The sequence below is a fragment of the Mustelus asterias genome, chromosome 13 (genome assembly GCF_964213995.1).
Source record: "Mustelus asterias chromosome 13, sMusAst1.hap1.1, whole genome shotgun sequence".
Lineage (NCBI taxonomy): Eukaryota > Metazoa > Chordata > Chondrichthyes > Carcharhiniformes > Triakidae > Mustelus > Mustelus asterias.
The window spans coordinates 106,091,683-106,112,664 of NC_135813.1; the positions used below are offsets into that span (position 1 = coordinate 106,091,683).

At 40.8% G+C, this 20,982-nt stretch overlaps 2 protein-coding genes across 3 annotated transcripts in view; one reads left to right on the forward strand and one right to left on the reverse strand.

Moving 5' to 3' along the window:
* The window catches only part of sh2b3 (SH2B adaptor protein 3), a 238,349-nt gene extending 236,513 nt beyond the window's left edge, over positions 1-1,836 (reverse strand). Inside the window, exon 1 of the mRNA XM_078227443.1 lies at positions 1,607-1,836. The gene's annotated coding sequence lies outside the window, so the exon portion shown is untranslated. The remainder of the gene's footprint in view (positions 1-1,606) is intronic.
* On the forward strand, positions 1,440-19,975 carry pheta2 (PH domain containing endocytic trafficking adaptor 2). 2 transcript variants are annotated; one of them, XM_078227449.1, is made up of 2 exons: positions 1,440-1,499; positions 11,785-19,975. In XM_078227449.1, the coding sequence occupies exon 2, from the start codon at positions 11,795-11,797 to the stop codon at positions 12,671-12,673; it is 879 nt and encodes a 292-aa protein (XP_078083575.1). In that variant the 5' UTR covers positions 1,440-1,499; positions 11,785-11,794; the 3' UTR covers positions 12,674-19,975. The 2 variants fall into 2 exon arrangements, with proteins under 2 accessions (XP_078083575.1, XP_078083574.1); XM_078227448.1 differs by having other exon boundaries at positions 1,454-1,688.
* The last annotated feature ends 1,007 nt before the right edge of the window (positions 19,976-20,982 follow it).

Genomic DNA, 20,982 nt, shown 5'->3' on the forward strand with positions numbered 1-20,982 from the left:
GGGCCACTGCTGTTTGTAATATTTATTAATGATCTGGATGAGGGTATAGTTGGGTGGATTAGCAAATTTGCTGATGACACCAAAGTCGGTGGTGTGGTAGACAGTGAGGAAGGGTGTCGTAGTTTGCAGGAAGACTTAGACAGGTTGCAAAGTTGGGCCGAGAGGTGGCGGATGGAGTTTAATGCGGAGAAGTGTGAGGTAATTCACTTTGGTAGGAATAACAGATGTGTTGAGTATAGGGCTAACGGGAGGACTTTGAATAGTGTGGAGGAGCAGAGGGATCTAGGTGTATGTGTGCATAGATCCCTGAAAGTTGGGAATCAAGTAGATAAGGTTGTTAAGAAGGCATATGGTGTCTTGGCGTTTATTGGTAGGGGGATTGAATTTAGGAGTCGTAGCGTTATGTTGCAACTGTACACAACTCTGGTGCGGCCGCACTTGGAGTACTGTGTGCAGTTCTGGTCCCCACATTACAGGAAGGATGTGGAGGCTTTGGAGAGGGTGCAGAGGAGGTTTACCAGGATGTTGCCTGGTATGGAGGGGAGATCCTATGAGGAGAGGCTGAGGGATTTGGGATTGTTTTCGCTGGAAAGGCGGCGGCTAAGAGGGGATCTTATTGAAACATATAAGATGATTAGAGGTTTAGATAGGGTGGATAGTGATAGCCTTTTTCCTCTGATGGAGAAATCCAGCACGAGGGGGCATGGCTTTAAATTGAGGGGGGGTAGTTATAGAACCGATGTCAGGGGTAGGTTCTTTACCCAGAGGGTGGTGAGGGATTGGAATGCCCTGCCAGCATCAGTAGTAAATGCGCCTAGTTTGGGGGCGTTTAAGAGATCCGTAGATAGGTTCATGGACGAAAAGAAATTGGTTTAGGTTGGAGGGTCACAGTTTTTTTTTTAACTGGTCGGTGCAACATCGTGGGCCGAAGGGCCTGTTCTGCGCTGTAATGTTCTATGTTCTATGTTCTAAGTTCCACACACATGAGGACGGCCTAAACCGGGATGTTGGATTTATGTCACATTATCAGTAACCCCCACAGCCTGCCTCCTGGGCTTGCAGAATCTCACTAGCTGTTCTGTCTGGAGACAATACACATCTCTTTAACCTGTGTTGAATGCTCCCTCCACCCACATTGTCTGTACCTTTAAGACCTGGCTGGTTGTAGGGATTCGCATTCTAATCAGTATTCTGTAATTTGATTTTGTGTCTCTGTGCACTGTTTGAGAGCAGATTTCCACTCCATCTGATGAAGGAGCAGCGCTCCGAAAGCTTATGGTATTTGCTACCAAATAAACCTGTTGGACTTTAACCTGGTGTTGTGAGGCTTCTTACTGTGTTCACCCCAGTCCAACACCAGCATCTCCACATCAGGGAATGAACAAGAGCCAGGCTGGCTGGCCCGTGACGTCACGCGTTTTGTTGGACTATCTTTAAACGTAAAAGGAAAAGAACAAAAACACCATGAGAGCGAGCGGGGGCCTGAGACAGGCGGAACCGTGAGTAAATACACACTCTGTCACACACACTGAGACTACAGAGCGCCGCTTTGATGGTGCCGACGGTGCAACTCTCCGTCCCCCTCCCGCCCCTCACAGACTTTTACCTTTAAATCTTTCACCTCCTGGAAGCCCGAGGCCTCGGTCACTGGAAAATCCCAGCCGGGAATTGTTATCACCGCTCGCCAGGTATTCCAACTTCGGAGAAAACAACAAACCTGAGGGGGTTTTTAAAAAAATTATTGTTTCTGGCGGTTAACCCTGCAGCCGCCGGTTCGTTTTTCAAAAAAATAACCGTTTGCCTTTCGGCCGGTCGGGCCGTTAGCGCGCATGCGCGGGAGGGCTGCCATTGCCCCCCCCCCCCTTGTTGTTTGGGGGGGTGGGGGGGGGAAGGTTTCTGCTTCAGTGAAACATCTGGATTAGCCTCTGAGGATAGGCTGCCCTACCCCTGCCCAACCACTGCTGAACCGCCTCTCCTGGCCAAGTACTTTCCTTTCTTCAAGTATTACCTGCACAAGGCGGTGTGATCGCTCAATTCTACTGTGTAAGAAAAGGGGAAACTTGCTTGCACGGCACCTTTCACACCCCCCCTCCCCAGGGCATCCCTGAGCCCTCTTACTGCCAGTTGAAGGGTAGTCACTGCAGGGAACATGGTACCTGGTTTACAAACTGTTTCTTTGAGGCAGCCCCTCGGGATCGAGGACAACTTGCTTTCCTCCGGTTTTGATGGCTCTCAGATGGCTGGCATGTCCAATGTGCGATCTGTAGCCTCTGCCACATGTGGGGCCGGGTGGCGTTTGAAGGTTCAGGCGGATCAGCTGTTTGGAGGTTTGTGTGCTCTCCCCAACACCTCGATTTTGCCTCTACGTGCTCCCGCTGAAGCCTCTCGTTGTGTTTGGTGCCTTCCGAATAAACCACCTCCCTTTTGGCCAGTCACAAGCCAGGGACTCCTATGAATTGGCTGGGATGTTTGATGTATTCATGGATGCTTTGCGGACATCCTTAATGCATTTCCACTGTCCTCCTGAGAGTCCCCTGCCATGGCTTCCGAATAGAATGGTTGCTTTTGGATTCTGGTGTCAGGCCCATGAACAACATGGGCAGCACGGTGGCACAGTGGTTAGCACTGCTGCCTCACAGCGTCAAGGACCTGGGTTCGATTCCCAGCTTCAGTCACTCTCTGTGTGGAGTTTGCACATTCTCCTCATGTCTGCGTGGGTTTCCTACGGGTGCTCTGGTTTCCTCCCACAGTCCAAAGATGTGCGGGTTAGGTTGATTGGCCATGCTAAATTGCCACTTAGTGTCAGGAGGACCAGTAGGGTAAATACGTGGGGTTATGGGGATAGGTTGGGATTGTGGTCGGTGCAGACTTGATGGGCCAAATGGCCTACTTGTGCACTGTAGGGATTCTATGATTTTATATCTATCTCTCTCAAAAGTCTCATTACTTAGAATGTTTATGTTTTTAAAAAGCGGTAGCACTGTGGTTAACACTACTGTCTCACAGCTCCAGGGACCTGGGTTTGATTCCCAGCTTGGGTCACGGTTTGTGTGGAGTTTGCTCGTTCTCCCCGTGTCTGCGTGGGTTTCCTCCGGGTACTCCGGTTTCCACTCATAATCCAAAGATGTGCGGGTTAGGTGCATTGGCTATGCTAAATTGCCCCTTAGTGTCCCAGGATGTGTAGGTTAGAGGGATTAGTGGGGTAAATATGTGGGATTACGGGGATAGAACATAGGTGGGATTGTTGTCGATGCAGACTCGATGGGCCAACTGGCCTCCTTCTGCACGGTAAGGTTTCTATGATTCTATGTCCTATCCAGTGGGAGCTGGTTTTGAATGATTAAGGCCTCAATACTTGGCTTATTGGCCTGGACAAAGGAAGCCTCTTTTGGACTTACCTGATTTGGAAGATCTTATGCTGATACATTTCCAGTACTTTGAGGTACCTGCCACAGGCTGTCCAAAGCATGTAGGAGTATGGGGATTACTGCTGCCTGGCAAACCATGACCTTCATTTCATGTTTGAGATCCTGGTCCTCAAATACTCACTTCCTCAAGTAGGGTGAAGCCTGAACTGGCACATTGGAGGTGAAGAAACAGCAATGTGATCATGACCAAATAATGTGTTTTTGTGATGTTGAGGATGAATGTTGACCATAACACTGCAGACAACTCTGTTGCTTTTCAAAGAAGTAATCCCATGGGATCTTCTAGATCTGGGTGGATGGACCTCAGTTTGTGGTGGGATGCAGTTCACAGAGATAATAAAAAACATTTTTATTTAAAACTGCAGCAGCTGGAAATCTGACGCAAAACCCAAAAGTTCTGGAAATACTCAGCTAAGCAAACAAGTTAATGATTTAGTTCTGAATGCTCCAACAGGACTGTAAGAAATTGTCCCCGTGTTCCTTTTGAAATTGTTGTTCTTATAGCATGTATACAAGAAACATAACTTATCCACTCCCTTCATGGATTGGCTGGACAACTGAATGTTTCCAGCATTTTTTATTTTTGTTTGAGCGAGTTACTCATGTTTCCCTTCAGTATGATGTACAAAGGCCTTCAAGGGATATATATGTATATTATTTCAGTTGCAAAATCTTGTACAGACTGATAAAGAAAAAGAATAATAAATTTATAACTCTAGTTAGGTCACAGTTACAGTATATTATGGAATTTTGGGCACTTGATTGCAGAAGGAACCTTTAGTACAGTGGTTCACAACCACTTTTTATGTCAGGCACACCTTTTTACTATAAAAGATTTTGAGGCAACCTCAGGACTGCCCGCTAATAAAAGCCTTTTATTTCTATAACCTCCTAAAAACATATCAAAGTCACCTTCTAATACAATTTTCATTAGCTTAAGTTTACAATGAGAGCCTTATCATCAGTTGCATATCAAATACAATATTTTTATTAAAAATGTACACAACTTAAAAGTGTTTCCCGTTAAATATTTCAGTTTTTAGTGTTTTTAAGCCTGCATTTCTCAATGTGAAAGTTCATAAATGAAGGAAATACTGTAAGCATTATCTTGCCATCAGTGTTATTGTGACACCTGGACCTGCCCCTGTGAGCAGAGTTTCTTGTTCCGGGGAGGAACTGATGACAAGGCAACTTTCAGGTCTTGCGCCGCTGACAGGCGCTCCCTCCTTTTATTTTTTTTACATAAAGGAGTGTTGAGAGCACCAACTTGCACAAGTAGGCTGTGGGAAACATTAAGAGTACTGGTATGGTGCGATCTGAAATAGATAAGATATTCTTGTCACACAAGCAACAATAATGTGTCCAGAAGCTTCTATGTAAACCTTAGTTTCATTGTATAATATATGGGGGCGGCACAGTGGTTAGCACTGCTACCTCACAGCGCCAGTGACCTGGGTTCTATTCCCAGCTTGGGTCACTGTGTGGAGTGTGCACGTTCTCTCTGTGTCTGCATGGGTTTCCTCCCACAGCCCGAAAGACGCGCTGTTTGGGTGCACTGGCCATGCTAAATTCTCCCTCCGTGTACCCGAACAGGCGCTGGAGTGTGGTGAATAGGGGATTTTCACAGTAACTTAATTGCAATGTTAATGTAAGCCTACTTGTGACTCTAATAAATAAACTTATACTGATCCATCCTGAGCTCTGCAGATTCCTCTTGTTCTTTTAATGACAATTTCTTTGACGATTCAAAAGAAAGTAAACTAAATGGATCACGTATCCAGTCAAGTCTTCCTAAACCTGGACACAATCCATCATATATTGATTTTCCTTTACGTCTTGTTCTTGGGTGCTTTGGAGCACTGCATATCCTTGTTGGCGAGCAAACAGTGTTTTGTATTGAAATGGTACTTCAGCTTACTTGGTACATTATAATGTTTGAGAGATTCTCCCTGCAAATTAAGCATTTTGGGGCAGGGCAAGCAGCATCACTAGGCCACAAAAATCCAAAGGCCAAGTAGCTGTCGCTGTTCTACCTGTGGATGAATCTCACTTTTGTCTCCTGAGGTTCTGTTGATTTGGCCGCATCTGAATCAGAGTGAGATTCTTTGCTTCTCTTCAGGAACTTATTCGTTAAACTGTGGTCAAACACATTAAACAATGCATGCCCTCAAGTATTAACTTACAAGTTTCAGCTTTTTGGCCGTGTCAAGCAGAACACAACTGCTCCCAAGGTATACCCTTGTCCCAACGTTCAGTTGCCTTCTTGGATCTTTCGGGCGGCTTCTGAGGTCTCATCAGCTATTGGGGCTTCTCCCAAGCTCACTTCACTTAAAGCCTGCTCCTTGCAGCCCCTTCTCTAGATGGAGCATGTTTCTCCTTTTCTTAACTTTATGGGTTCCTGTTTCTTCCTCTGTCTTCTTTCCTTACAGGGAACTTCCTTTTTTTGTCTTCTCTCTTTTTTTTCTTGTTAGGTCATTTCAGAGGGCAGTTAAAAGTCAACCACATTGATGTGGGCCTGGAGTCACATATAGGCCCAACCAAGTAAGAAGAATAGATTTTAGTGAACCAAATGGGTTTTTGCAACAAACCTTTCATAGTCATCATTACTGATACGAGCTTCAATTCCAGATTTCATTAGCAAATGAAATAATGGGATGGTACCTTTAAAAGGGTGTCTCCTTTTTATATTCACCCAGTGTTGTGATTACAAGTAACCTACAATTGTCAACTTAAACACTCCTTAACTGTTATTAAGGGGATCAAGGGTTACGGGGAGAAGGCAGGAAAATAGGAATGAAAATCATATCAGCCATGATTGAATGGCGGAGCAGACTCAATGGGCCGAATGGCCTAATTCTTCTCCTATATCTTATGGTCTTATGTTAACTATTTCCTACCCTAACAACCTTAGTTATAAGAAGAATGCAGGTCAGTTGAATTAGTTTTGGATTTATTCATCAAAGTAGTGATAGATCAAATGTCCTCTCTCTGTGTTACGATGTTCTATATCTCTCCACAAAAGCTTTAAATGCAACATGTATCATGTTGATTATAATTTCTTGGATATTCCGAAGAATCGCTTGTGCTAATTACAAAGTAAAGGCTTTTACACAGAAGACTGAATGTTTCATCACATTTTCTTGCAAACCTTCCTTTTTCAAACTGTGTCCTAGCTCTGCTCTGAAACCAGTATCTCTTTCACCTCTTTGATTTGGTAGGGAGCCTTGGCTATGTTCTGACAGCTGTGTTATTTTGGGACATGTTCTGGATTGACAGTATTCAGGATCTATCACCAAGGAATAGCATCTACTGGGGTATTGAAACTGAATAGAGGTCAAAGTGTAGCATGGCAAAGGAGTTTGAACTTCATTTAAAAACATGGATACAGAACAGGATTGGCAACATCACCTCTTCCTCTTCCAATGTTATACTCTTGGACTAAATGTTATGGATCCACAGAACAGTCTTATTAATAAAATTTGTTTGCATTATTGACAGAGTTAGTATCAGTGGCTATGAATGGCTCTTTCCACACAGTCCCTTCAAGTATTTATCCAGTTTTTTTTTCAATGTTAGTTTTAAATCCACCACCCTTTCAGATAGTGCATTCCAGATTACAACAATTTACTTGTTTTTTTTAAAAAAGCTTCTTCATAGGAATCATAGAATAATGCAGCACAACACAAACACAGCCAATTGGTTCATTTGTCTCTGCCAGCTCTCTGAAGGAGGAATTTCCCTAGTGCCACTCTCCTTGTAACCCTACATGTTCTTCCTTTTCAGCTGGTAATCCAATTCTCTCTCAAATGCATTGATTAAACCTGTCTCCACCACACTCTCGGGCATTCCAGATCATAATCACTCACAGCGTGAAAAAGGTTTTCCTCATGTCACCATTGCCTCTTTTGCCAATTACCTTTATATTTCAAGTTCTTGATCCTACAACACAGGGAACAGTTTCTCCCCATCTACTCTGTCTGGACCCTTCATGATTTTGAATATCACTATCAAATTTCTTCTCAACCTTCCCTTCTCCGAAGAAAGTAATCCCAACTTCTCCTACTATGTAACTCAAGTTCCTCATCCCTGGGACCAACTCCTCCTGAATTTTTTCTGTGTGTGTACGTGTGTGTGTGTACGTGTGTGTGTGTACGTGTGTGTGTGTACGTGTGTGTGTGTACGTGTGTGTGTGTACGTGTGTGTGTGTACGTGTGTGTGTGTGTACGTGTGTGTGTGTGTACGTGTGTGTGTGTGTGTACGTGTGTGTGTGTACGTGTGTGTGTGTACGTGTGTGTGTGTACGTGTGTGTGTGTGTACGTGTGTGTGTGTACGTGTGTGTGTGTACGTGTGTGTGTGTACGTGTGTGTGTGTACGTGTACGTGTACGTGTGTGTGTGTACGTGTGTGTGTGTTTGTGTGTGTACGTGTGTGTGTGTGTGTGTGTCTGCATCTCTTTCCCCCTCTAAGCTCACTGCCCTAAGATAACCCCTGATGATATGCCACAACAACATGCAATGTGCAGAATTAAAATTATGGTTCATATTATTAGAGTATAGAAAATACCGTTTGTAATATTGTCATATAACCAGTTACTCAAATTAAGATAAATGGTCTAATATGCACAATAAAATAATGGACCAAATGTTCAGAACACATCATAGAATCATACAAAATTACAGCTCAGAAACAGGCCTTTTGGCCCTTCTTGTCTATGCCGAACCATTTTTTGCCTAGTCCCATTGACCTGCACTTGGACCATATCCCTCCACACCTCTCTCATCCATGAACCCATCCAACTTTTTCTTAAATATTAAAATTTACCACTTTATCCGGCAGCTCATTCCACACTCCCACCACTCTCTGCGTGAAGAAGCCCCCCCTAATATTCCCTTTAAACTTTTCTCCTTTCACCCTTAACCCATGCCCTCTGGTTTTTTTCTCCCCTAGCTTCAGCGGAAAAAGCCTGCTTGCATTCACTCTATACCCATCAAAATCTTATACACCTCTATCAAATCTCCCCTCATTCTTCTACGCTCCAGGGAATAAAGTCCCAACCTATTCAATCACTCTCTGTAACTCAGCTTCTCAAGTCCCGGCAACATCCTTGTGAACCTTCTCTGCACTCTTTCAACCCTATTTACATCCTTCCTGTAACTAGGTGACCAAAACTTTACACAATACTCTAAATTCGGCCTCACCACTGCCTTATATAACCTTGGTGTGGAGATGCCGGCGTTGGACTGGGGTGAACACAGTGAGAAGTCTCACAACACCAGGTTAAAATCCAACAGGTTTATTTGGTAGCAAATACCATAAGCTTTCGGAGCGCTGCTCCTTCGTCAGATGGAGTGGAAATGTGCTCTCAAACAGTGCACAAAGACACAAAATCAAGTTACAGAATACTGATTAGAATGCGAATCCCTACAGTCAGCCAGGTCTTAAAGATACAGACAATGTGGGTGGAGGGAGCATTAAGCACAGGTTAAAGAGATGTGTATTGTCTCCAGACAGGACAGCCTGCAAGTCTGACGAAGGAGCAGCGCTCCAAAAGCTTATGGTATTTGCTACCAAATAAACCTGTTGGACTTTAACCTGGTGTTGTGAGACTTATTATTATATAACCTTACCATAGCACTTCAACTTTTATACTCGATACTCCGATTTATAAAGGCCAATGTACCAAAGGCACTCTTTACGACCCTATCCACCTGTGATGTCACTTTTAGTGAATTCTGTACCTGTATTCCCAGATCCCTCTGTTCAACTGCACTCTTCAGAGTCCTACCATTTTCCCTGTACGTTTTACTTTGGTTTGTCCTTCCAAAGTGCAATATCTCACACTTGTCTGCATTAAATTCCATCTGCCATTTTTCAGCCCATTTTTCTGGTTGGTCCAAATCCCTCTGCAAGCTTTGAAAACCTTCCTCACTGTCCACTACACCTCCAATCTTTGTATCATCAGCAAATTTGCTGATCCAATTTACCACATTATCATCCAAATCATTGATATAGATGACAAACAACAATGGACCCAACACCGATCCCTGCGGCACACCACTAGTCACAGGCCTCCACTCAGAGAAGCAATCCTCCACAACCACTCTCTGGCTTCTTCCATTGAGCCAGTGTCTAATCCAATTTACTACCTCCCCATGTATACCCAGCGACTGAACCTTCCTAACTAACCTCCCATGAGGGACCTTGTCAAAGACCTTGCTGAAATCCAGGTAGACAACATACACCACCTTCCCTTCATCCACTTTCCTGGTAACCTCCTTGAAAAACTCTAATAGATTGGTCAAACATGACCTACCACACACAAAGCCATGTTGACTCTCCCTAATAAGTCCCTGTCTATCCAAATATTTGTGGATCCTATCCCTTATCACACCTTCCAATAACTTGCCCACCACCGACGTCAAACTTACTGGCCTATAATTTCCCGGATTTCTTTTGGAACCTTTTTTAAACAATGGAACAACATGAGCCACCCTCCAATCATCCGGCACCTCCCCCGTGAATACTGACATTTTAAATATGTCTGCCAGGGCCCCTGCAAGTTCAACACTAGCTTCCCTCAAGGTCCGTGGGAATACCCTGTCCGGTCCTGGGGATTTATCCACTCTGATTTGCCTCAAGACAGCAAGCACCTCCTCCCCTTTAATCTGTAAAGGTTCCATGACCTCCCTACCTGTTTGCCCTATTTCCGTAGACTCCATGCCCGTTTCCTCAGTAAATACGGATGCAAAAAAACCATTTAGTATCTCCCCCATCTCTTTTGGTTCCATACACAGTCTACCACTCTGGTCTTCAAGAGGACCAATTTTATCCCTCACTATCCTTTTGCTCCTAATATACCTATAGAAGCTCTTTGGATTTTCCTTCACTCTGTCTGCCAAAGCAACCTCATGTCTTCTTTTAGCCCTCCTGATTTCCCTCTTAAGTAGCTTCTTGCACTTTTTATACTCCTCGAGCATCTGATCTGTTCCTTGCTGCCTGTACATTTCATACAACTCTCTCTTCCTCTTAATCAGTGTTACAATCTCCCTCGAGAACCAAGGTTCCTTATTCCTATTTACTTTGTCTTTAATCCTGACAGGAACATACAAACTCTGCACTCTCAAAATCTCTCCTTTGAAGGCCTCCCACTTTCCATTTACATCCTTACCAGAGAACAGCCTGTGCCAATCCACACTTCCCAGATCCCTTCTCATTTCATCAAATTTGGCCTTTTTCCAGTTCAGAACTTCAACCCGAGGACCAGATCTATCCTTATCCATGATCAGGTTGAAACTAATGGCATTATGATCACTGGATCCAAAGTGTTCCCTCACACTCCCATCCATCACCTGCCCTAACTCATTTCCCAATAGGAGATCCAATATCGCATCCTCTCTAGTTGGCACCTCTATATACTGATGTAGAAAATTCTCCTGAACACATTTTACAAACTCTACCCCGTCTAAACCTTTAACAGTATGCGAGTCCCAATCTATATGTGGAAAATTAAAATCCCCTACTATCACAACTTTGTGTTTCTTACAGTTGTCTGCTATGTCTCTGCTGATTTGCTCCTCCAATTCTCGCTGACTATTGGGTGGTCCATAATACAACCCCGTTAATGTGGTCATACCGTTCCTGTTTCTCAGCTCCACCCATAGGGCCTCTGTAGACAAGCTCCCTAATCTATCCTGCCTGAGTACCGCTGTAACATTTTCCCTGACCAACAATGCCCCCCCCACATTGGGCAGGATTTTCCGGCCATGCTTGCCCCAAAACGGGAAAATCACACCCGGGGTCAATGAACCTTTGCAAGGTTCTCCCCTCCCCCGCGCCTGCTATGATTCCAGCGGCGGGTGGGATGGGAAAATTCCCCCCATTATTCATCCTTTAAATTAAAGCTACATCTCGCATCGCTATTTTATTTAAAGATTTGGGTAATATCTAGAGTCCTTATGCTTTCATGTGACACTTTGACAGAAACAGTTCCACCTCTCATTTCATTCCATTCAACTATGAAGCGTATACAATTTACTGAGTACCTCTTTGTGCATATATTTTCATGTAGGTATTTCCTGAGTACTTTCATATCACTGTATCCTGGTATGTTCTTTCAATCTATTTCTCAGCAAATTAAACACATCATCCACAAGGAGATTTTATTTCCTCCTCCGTGAGATGGGTTGGCTCTGTTTGTTTGTAATGTTACTGGTGCCCGATAACCTGCCTCTGAAATGTAACCAAATCTGCATGCCAGTTAGGGTAGGGATTTACATTTTGCAGTAATTCTTTAGCTGTTTTGTCAGAATAACTGTATCCTCCATTTCAGATGTCCTTTGTGTTTCTTTGATTTGTAGAAACTAAAGCATGAAGTTAAATGAACGGAGTGTGGCTTACTATGCCACCTGTGATTCTCCTACTGACAAGACTGGATACTTGCATAAGAAGGGGGAGCGGAACACTGCTTACCACAGACGCTGGTTTGTTTTGAAGGGTAATCTGTTTTTTTACTTTGAAGAAAAGGACAGTAGAGAGCCAATTGGAGTGATCATTCTTGAAGGATGTACTGTGGAGTTGTGTGAATCTTCAGAGGATTATGCCTTTGCAATCAAGTTTGACAGTGTTAAATCACGGATATATAAAATGGCTGCTGAAAGCCAGGAAGAAATGGAGTCCTGGGTTAAAGCTTTATCTCGTGCAAGCTTTGACTATATGAGGATTGTTGTGAAGGAACTTGAAAAGCAATTGGAAGACATGCAGCAAAATAGATCCAGTCGCAAAGGCCAGAGAAAACAACTTCTGCGCAAGCAAGCAGTCAATCCTCATAATACATCACTAATCTCACATAATTTCTCTGTATCTTATAGGACTCCTGTTAAGGAGAATGGTTATGTCCCCTGGAGTACTACACTAGATCAAACTAATGATGCTGAATTGAATGGCAAAGCACATGCTGTTAATGATAATAGTGATATCTCAAAATATTTCCCAGAACAGGTGCCGGAAAGACCCCTACATACACAACGCTTACCGCCACCTCTCCCCCCTAGGAGGAAATCAGGAACAGGAGGGATAACATCTGCAATTGGTGGGCTGATGCTCACCCAAGATAACAATACAACAGCAGGGACACTCAGCTTTACCAGACTACATGAATGGTTTGGAAGGGATATAATACAGCTGCGAAGACAATGGGAAGATAACAAGTTTAGAATGGATGATGGATCACAAATGGTTTTTAATTAATAACTTCATTGTGCGCAGTTCTTTTTCTTTTAAAAAAGAGGACAATTTCATGCTAAAGTTTTAAACTTGACTTGTCTCTTTTACCTCCACATACTAATCCAGTAGTCGCTTCCTTGGAAGTATACAAGTGGTACCATACATAAAGTTCAGTTTTCATTTGTTTTATAATCTGGCTGGATCCAGCAAGGGAAGTGCTTGATATATAAAATGGGTATTGGGGGGTGCCACACATCATCTGTTTTTCTTTCCTTCTATTTCAGCTTTATTATCTCTGGTAGAGAAATGAAAATTGATATGTACAATCAGGATATTCCTTATGGCCTAGTGACTAAACGTTCCAATTTGGTATAGAACTATGGTCTGAAGGTCTTGAGTTTGGCATCCAGTAATTTCTCATTTTAGCCAGGACAGTTTTATTATGTACTACATTTGGCCTTGATCAGCTGAGGGATGAGGTGGTGGGAGCAGAAATCAGTCCAGGCTTCCCACACCCCATTAGAATCTGGTGACTCCCATTGGGTCATGTACTTGCAAGAATTGGACTCTGTTGTGATGCCCACCCTTTTGGGAGTAGCATGCCAACTTGCACTGTGTAAGTGACCACTTTGGGCTACTGATGTCTATGGAACTGAACACGGCATCAGTCAGCAGCTTCAGGAGGAGAGGCAAAAGGAGATAAACAAGGCCGAATGTTCCCCGTTTTGTGATGGTGCTATCAGATATAGATTTTTAAAAATAATTGGTACCTTCCCCAAGTTGATCCAGGAACTATCACTCCAACACTACTTGCCTGTTTTCTGGCATTGTCATCACTAAAATGTTCTGGCTAACAGAATAACAGAGACTTTGCAAGTAACTGGTTTAAAAAACACTAACTTAAATGACTAATGCACAAATTTATCATTATGAAAATCCAGTGACTACAAAGGATAGGCTGCTGGTTTACAAAACATTAAAATAACTAGTGCACATTATCTTTATGAAAGTCCAGTGAATGCTAAGGATACCCGATAGTATGATATTTTTACTTGTGATGTGGAGATGCTGGCGTTGGACTGGGGTAAATACAGTAAGAAGTTTAACAACACCAGGTTAAAGTGCATAAACCCGTTGGACTTTAACCTGGTGTTGTTAAACTTCTTACTATTTTTATTTGTGCCAGTTTTAAAGGGAAAAGATAAAGCACCTCAAGTGCCTATGTCAAACATCAGAATAACTGAAGGCATATGTGAATAAAAGAATGCATATTTATTGTTTTGAAATTAATTTGGTTAGTAAATACAGTAAATATTGTTTAAAACCAATTCCATCACAGTTCCCAGGGGCTTACTCAGACCACCTCTGCCCCCTTGGTGGAGATCAGGAAAGGAGCGGTAAAGGTATTATGTAATACTAAGACATCCAGAACACTGAACCATACATATACATGGGCCCCATGTTCAATCCTTTGGTTTAGGCTGAGTCAGCTGATCTCCAATGGGAAAATGGGGCAGGTACTAAGGTTGGTTACAATTTCCCTAGGCAAAGGGAGAAAAATGTTGGTGCCTTCTTCCCTGATAACCATCCAGTGACGCATGCTAAAAAGTGCACATGTTGATATCAAATGATGACAGGATCATCAAGCTCGGCTGTGGTGACCCCCACATGAGCATTAGCTTGCTAATACTCATTTAATGAGCCACTCAGGTGATGTAAGGGATGACTGCAGCCATTCAGTGTAGGGACAGGTAACCGGTGATTAGGGAACTGGACACCCTCTACACTGCGCCCAATTTTCCTGCGACCTGGAGTTACCCCCAGCTTTCTAACTCTACCCTCCCTACCCTGATCCCACAACTATTTTCTTAAAATGGCTTCAGATTTTATTTCTCTCTCTCCCCCAAAGGATTACGTGATGACAGCAGGAGGTTGATGGTGCTTATGGGATGCTTCCTGTATAGATAGGGTAGGATAATAAACAACTAGGTCCTCAATCATACTTATACCTGCGTAAGCCTTCAAAAGATGAAGAGAAATTCTTAAACTGTCTTTCACCTTCTGTTGACCATGATAATTTCTATAGACAAATAGTATACTGCCACATAACTCCCTCGTTCATACATGCAGAATCACTTGAATAAGGTACTGAAATCTCACTGCTACTTATGTACCTCAACATGAGACTCACCTTTACCTCAATTTGGGGGAAAACACTACACTAACTTGCACTATCTTAAAAATAGGCTTTAAAAATTAAAACCTCTATTGGAATGAGTAAAGACAAAAATAGAACATTTACAGAAATACAGGAAAATTATTGACACTTATTCAATGCACAAATGTTATTAAATCATTATTGGTTATCTGATACAGTACGTCAAAATACTATTTATTCAGCACTGTTCCTATCCCCACGGTAACCCCCACCACTCCCGCAACATTGGTGTCAAACTATATATCACTGGTATTTTGTAACTGTAGCAAAAAAAATCAATTTATACAGTAAAAGTGGAGTGAATCAATGTTATTCTTGGTGTTCGTTGCCTTTAATATATTCTACCCAAGACATAATAGGCCGTTGTATTTCATCATGTTCTCTCAAGATCACTGGTTGGCAATAATAACTGTGATTATTGCTAAATGCTCATTACAAGCAAGAACATTTCTTTTTTGTAGTCCAATATTTGATATCAGTTGACAAATATGATCAATACTCTTGTTACCTAGACATCACCAAGTATGGTAAGTAAAATCCTTTCACATTTATATAACTAGTGCTATCCGGAGGGTAGAATCATAAATATTCTCTATAGTTTTGGAGTTTATAAGGAAGCTCAACTTCAGTCAACATTTGTAATTTATAGTGTAATGTTAAATGGGCTTTTCAATTAATTTTTAATAAATGTACACTTTTTAAAAGCAATTTTTTTGGATTCCAACCTTTTGCCGCTAAAGCGACGTAGCATTGTCCAAGATTCCTCAAAAGTTGCACATTATGCAGAAAAAGATTCTTTGTTTGCATTGTCACCTCCATGAATTTATCAACTATATATACATACATATATATATATATCTGGCAAATGTTCAGAACATTAAACAGTATTTTTAATTGAAATGCAGCGCTACAAAAGAAGTGCTTGTAGCATAAGTTGCATAACAATAATGGGGGAGGTTTTTAAAAATCAATATACTGCAGTCATGTATATTTGCATTTTCTTTTGGAACTTCTATGTATAGACATGGATTATTGTTTGCTTTTTAGTTTATTTTAGGGCTGCAGGCTTCAAAAATTCCAATACTTTAATCTCCAATGTAGGGAAGTAATCTGGCCAGTATCTAAAATAAACTATATTTGTCCCAGAGGATATGTACAGGAATCTCTTTCAATAGCAGTGCACTAATAAAATTCCGAGAAGTGTTGTAATGACTAATGCAATGCTTTTAAGTGATAAAAAGGGAGTGGACACACAATAGAAGGGAACAGGAAAGAGTTGAGAACAGATGGGAAAATCCTGTGTTTCTAATTGGCAAAAGATGCACTTGAATCATAAGATACATAATACAATCAATGGGAGTCATTTTAAAATAAATGTAGCATTCCGCTATGCTTCTAAGAATGTATTTTATATTAAGCTGTGGGAGACTAATTAAATCTGTCTATTTCTGCACGGATTAAAAAATGTAGAGTGGAATTTTTTTTTCAGTTGTGGAAATTCACTAGGCTTTCAACTTAAGCTTCCATTTTCATGATTCTACAATCATTCATTTCACATGAAGCATTTGCACCCAGAAATTACTCATTGGGATGCTAATGTACAAATGTTCATTTGTGTTTGACCAAAATTCTTCGATCTGTTATTTTAACAGAAGCTTTATTCCATTTACTTTAGAAGTCTCAACTAAAATAGCTCACTGGATTTTCAGATAAGGGCATTGGTGTTCAGTTTATAAGTCTCCTACAATATAATTTCAAAGCTGTTGGTTTTAAATGAGGTTGTAGAACCTATCTGCAACATGGCGTATTGTTCACACTGATGTGAAAACTGCACTTATGATTTGTCGATCCAGTACAAAGGATCATTCTGATATTTCTGTTGGCTCCAATTTGTAAGTCCCAAGTCCTGCTGCAACTTGTATACCTGTTTTTGTCAGTTTACACTTTTTTAAAACTTGTAGTTGGTTTACAATAAACTGCAGAATCATATTTAGTATATCTGCATGACTAAATAGTTCAGCTTATGATTTGAAATCAGAGCAAAGTATAATAAAGTTTACAAAATCGCTTTTTCTCTGCAACAGTAAGCTTGTGCAGCAAGTTTGCTTTGATCCCATCAGTTTAATCTTCTCCACTATTAATATCTATTAGTATCCAGTGGTTCTGTAATGTTGATCTTTTAAAATGGAATAGAACATAATATTTTAGCTTTTGGGTTAATGTTTTCCTGTGTAGAATAAATTACTGTGTTTTTAAAATGGATGTATACACACTCCTGGTCACTGGTGGAAGTGTGTGTCAGTTAGCATAAGTGATGATAGGTTTGGACTTGACTATGCTGCCTTCTGTTATCAAACAGCCTGCCAACACCAAGTTTATACCGGATGAATACCTGCTTCAATAAATTTATGGATGGCCTGTTGCTGCTGAAATCCATACCTTAGTCTAGATTCGGTACCTTAAGGAAAAGGAAGAAAATTGGCAGGAAAGGGAACTAAAAAGAAGATATTTAGGAAGCACGACTAAAATCTGTTCCTAACATGATCTTGAAGATGCAGTCAAACAACTGCCTTAAATTGTTGCCATTGTACAGCATTTACCATATCTTTTTAAAATCGAGACAACTATATTCTTTGGCTGGCAAAAGGACACACTTTCATAGTTTATGCCGAAAGCAATTACAAAAGGTTATTTGCCTGGTTGGGGAGGGGAGGTGATGAATTGATGGAAAATTAATCATTGCACTGCTATCATTGTAATCCAAATTACAATTCGAATACTCTAATGTCTGACTATCTTCAAGTAGTAAAAATAAAGCAAAATATTGCGGATGCTGGAAATTTAAAAATAGAAACAAAAATACTTTAAAAACTCAGCAGGTCTTGCAGCATCTGTGGGGAGAGAAACAGTTAACGTTTTGAGTCTGATTATGACCCTCCTTCAGAAGAAAGAGGCATATTAGTTCTGGAGAAGAATCCTATTGGACTTCTGTTCCCCTCCACAGATGCTGGCAGTCCTGCTGAGGTTTTCAGGGATTTTGTTTTTCTTTTATGTTTAATGGTAATATTTGACCAATACAATTGTTTATGGATTGTAACCTGCAAACTCTGCAGTTTTCAAAATTACTTTTTGTCAATCCTATTTGTGAATTTAGAACTTGCCACAATTTTTAATGGCGATTTGCCAGGACTTAAAACATTTTTTAGTTATTGTATTATGAGTTAGCAGAAATGATGACCATGCAGTGCAAAAGTTACTACAGGTTAAACCCCATCCAGCGATTATTTCCTTCATGTTTGATGTATCTTATCATTTTTAATATATTTCATCAGTTTCATGCATTTTACTTGGCACACTTTCTCAAACTGTAAATTATTCTAGACCAAATGTTCAAGTTCTTTTGAAATCACCATCTGTGAACAATGAGCTTAAAGTTTGCAGAATATGTGTAACGCGGTTAAAATTAAGTATGTGCTTAGGACAATGCTGTCAATAGAAACCACTGCTAACCACACACATGACTTTATTGACACTGTGTTAGCAATTTGTATTAACTTTAGCAGAAAATGCCTTACATATGCTCACCAAATACAGGTAAGTGTACTTCCTGTATAGTTACTTAACAAACATGTACCACCATTCAGTAACCAAAGAAGTAAAACACTCAACAATCAAGAACACTCTCACTGTGCTTTTCATCATTATTTTACCAAAAAAAGGTTAAAGTACACAGGGCAAACGGTGTACCAAGTAATCTTACATGCCCAACAGTGACGTCTATGACTAATGTTTTATTTGTTAGTCAGTGATGCAATTAGCCACACCTGGCTAGTGGTCAAGTATTGGACAACTAATACATTTTAAGATTCAAATCCACATTTGCCTCAAAGAGAATCTGGGTTAACCGTGCTGTACTTTGTTTTAAAAGTGCATTTCCCAACAGGTCCAAAAATGCTTTTGAATACATAAAGAAAATCTAAACAGATGTATCCTCTATTAAAATCACAAAGAGCAACACTGCAATGATCTTAAAATAATAAAAGCCATACAGATATTTTGCACAAGACACTGCTTTTGTACAAAGTCATAAAAGCATATGACAAAAGACTTTAAAAATATTCAATTCAAAATGTGCAGGTTTAATTGTATTTTAATTGTTTGTACAATCTTAGTATAGTCATTTGGTAGTACAGAACTTTGAGTATTGCTGAAAAAAGAGACATGTTGAAGCTCTTTTGTTTTGTCTTCGTCAGGACACTTTGCAGGAATACCCAATATAAGGGGAAAGCAACCATTTATACTATAAATGAGAAAGGAGTGCTGATTATAAATTGTTGTTTCTCTCTCTCATTGATATTCTTGTGAAGTCTCCTGGTGAGTGCAAAACTAAAAGGTTCAATGTATCTTGTTTCAGCAACATAATTTTAGTACATGTGAATAACTGTCTTTTGGGAATGATAGCTAGTTTGGTCAGTGACTTGAATAGATTCATACTTCTAACTTTCAGAGGTCAAATTCTCAAATGTAATGCTGTCTGCATGTTTGAGTTCCTCTTGCAGTAAAGAGTGGTGTGGTTTATCCTACTTTCAGCTGATCATTTCTAACTGAAGAAAACCACTGATAAACATGCACATTGATTTTGGAGTGGGGGGACATTTTCAGGAATGGGAAACAAGGTCAATGGTGGGCTTCGAACTTCTTTAGTTGGCAAAAGGCTCACACTAAACACCATAGGTCCTTGTTTAATGATTTTGAGTAAGGTTTGATCCTGTATGATACTATTTGTATGATATGAAAGACACTACATAAATATGTGCCATGCAAATATGGTAGTCTATGAATGTTTGTGAAAGTAATATTCCCTTATTCCATTTGGGAATTATGTGTTGAAGTATTTTGCTTAACATTTTACAAAAGGTAGTAATTTGTATCTTTTTAGTTATCAACAGATTTTAAAAATCTGATCAAATGTTTTTTTTTGTAATTACACAATTTCAATTTGCATGATATATTGGCTACAAGAATGATTGCATGAATGATCAATCTGTGTTTTGGTCCATATTATACAAGTGTTTACCAGCCATCTACGCCTAATAAATGAATTGAGAAATGTATGGATTTGTATTTGGAAGTGTTTCATTTGTACAAGATTAACTGATTTTGAGAAGTCCACTTAAAATCAAATTCCATTAGATAAAATACAGACTATAACTTTAGCCCATAGCATTTGTAATTAAGTTAACAGCCTTTAGCCAAGCATATCCTAATAACATATTCCAAATCAATCTAACATGAAAATATGATTCTGGAATCGCATGCGAGCATCAGCACATTTTTCTTTTATTCATTTATGGGATGTGGGCGTCCCTGGCTAGACCAGCAATTATTTGCTCATCACTAGTTGCTCTGGTGAGTTGCCTTCTTGAACTGCTGCTGTCCTGAAGTATAAGTACACCCACAGTGCTGTCAGGGAGGGAGTTCCAGGATTTTCACCCAGCAACAGTGAAGGAGCGACAACATATTTCAAAGTCAGGTTGGTGAGTGGCTTGGAGGAGAATGTTCAGGTGGTGGTGTTCCCAGGTATCTGCTGCTCTTGTCCTTCTAGATAGTGGTCGTGGATTTGGACGGTGCTGCCTAAAGAACTTTAGTGAGTTGCTGCAGTGCATCTTGTAGATGCACTGTGCATCTGTGGAGGAAGTGAATGTGGAAGGGGTAGCAATCAAGCAGGCTGCTTTGTCCTGGACAAAATGATGTTGCAATATATTCAATTTCCACATTCAATGGAAAGCATTGCAAAGCATTTACGCTGCTTCAGTGTTGTTGGAACTGCACACATCCAGGCAAGTGGAGAGTATTCCATCACACTCCTGACTTGCACCTTATAGATGGATGACAGGCTTTAGGTAACTGGGAGACAAGTTACTCGCTACAGCATTCCTAGCCACTGACCTGCTCTTGTAGCCACAATATTTATATGGCGAGTCCAGTTCAGTTTCTGGTCAATGTTAACCCCCAGGATGTTGATAGTGGGGGATTCAGCGATGGTAATGCCTTTGAATGTTCAGGGCAATACCAGTGATTAGTTAAGAGGTGATTAGACAAAGCTTAGCCAATT

What these genes read in the sequence shown, in the direction of transcription:
- pheta2 (XM_078227449.1), top strand. Translation starts at nt 11,795, where the DNA reads ATGAAGTTAAATGAACGGAGTGTGGCTTACTATGCCACCTGTGATTCT.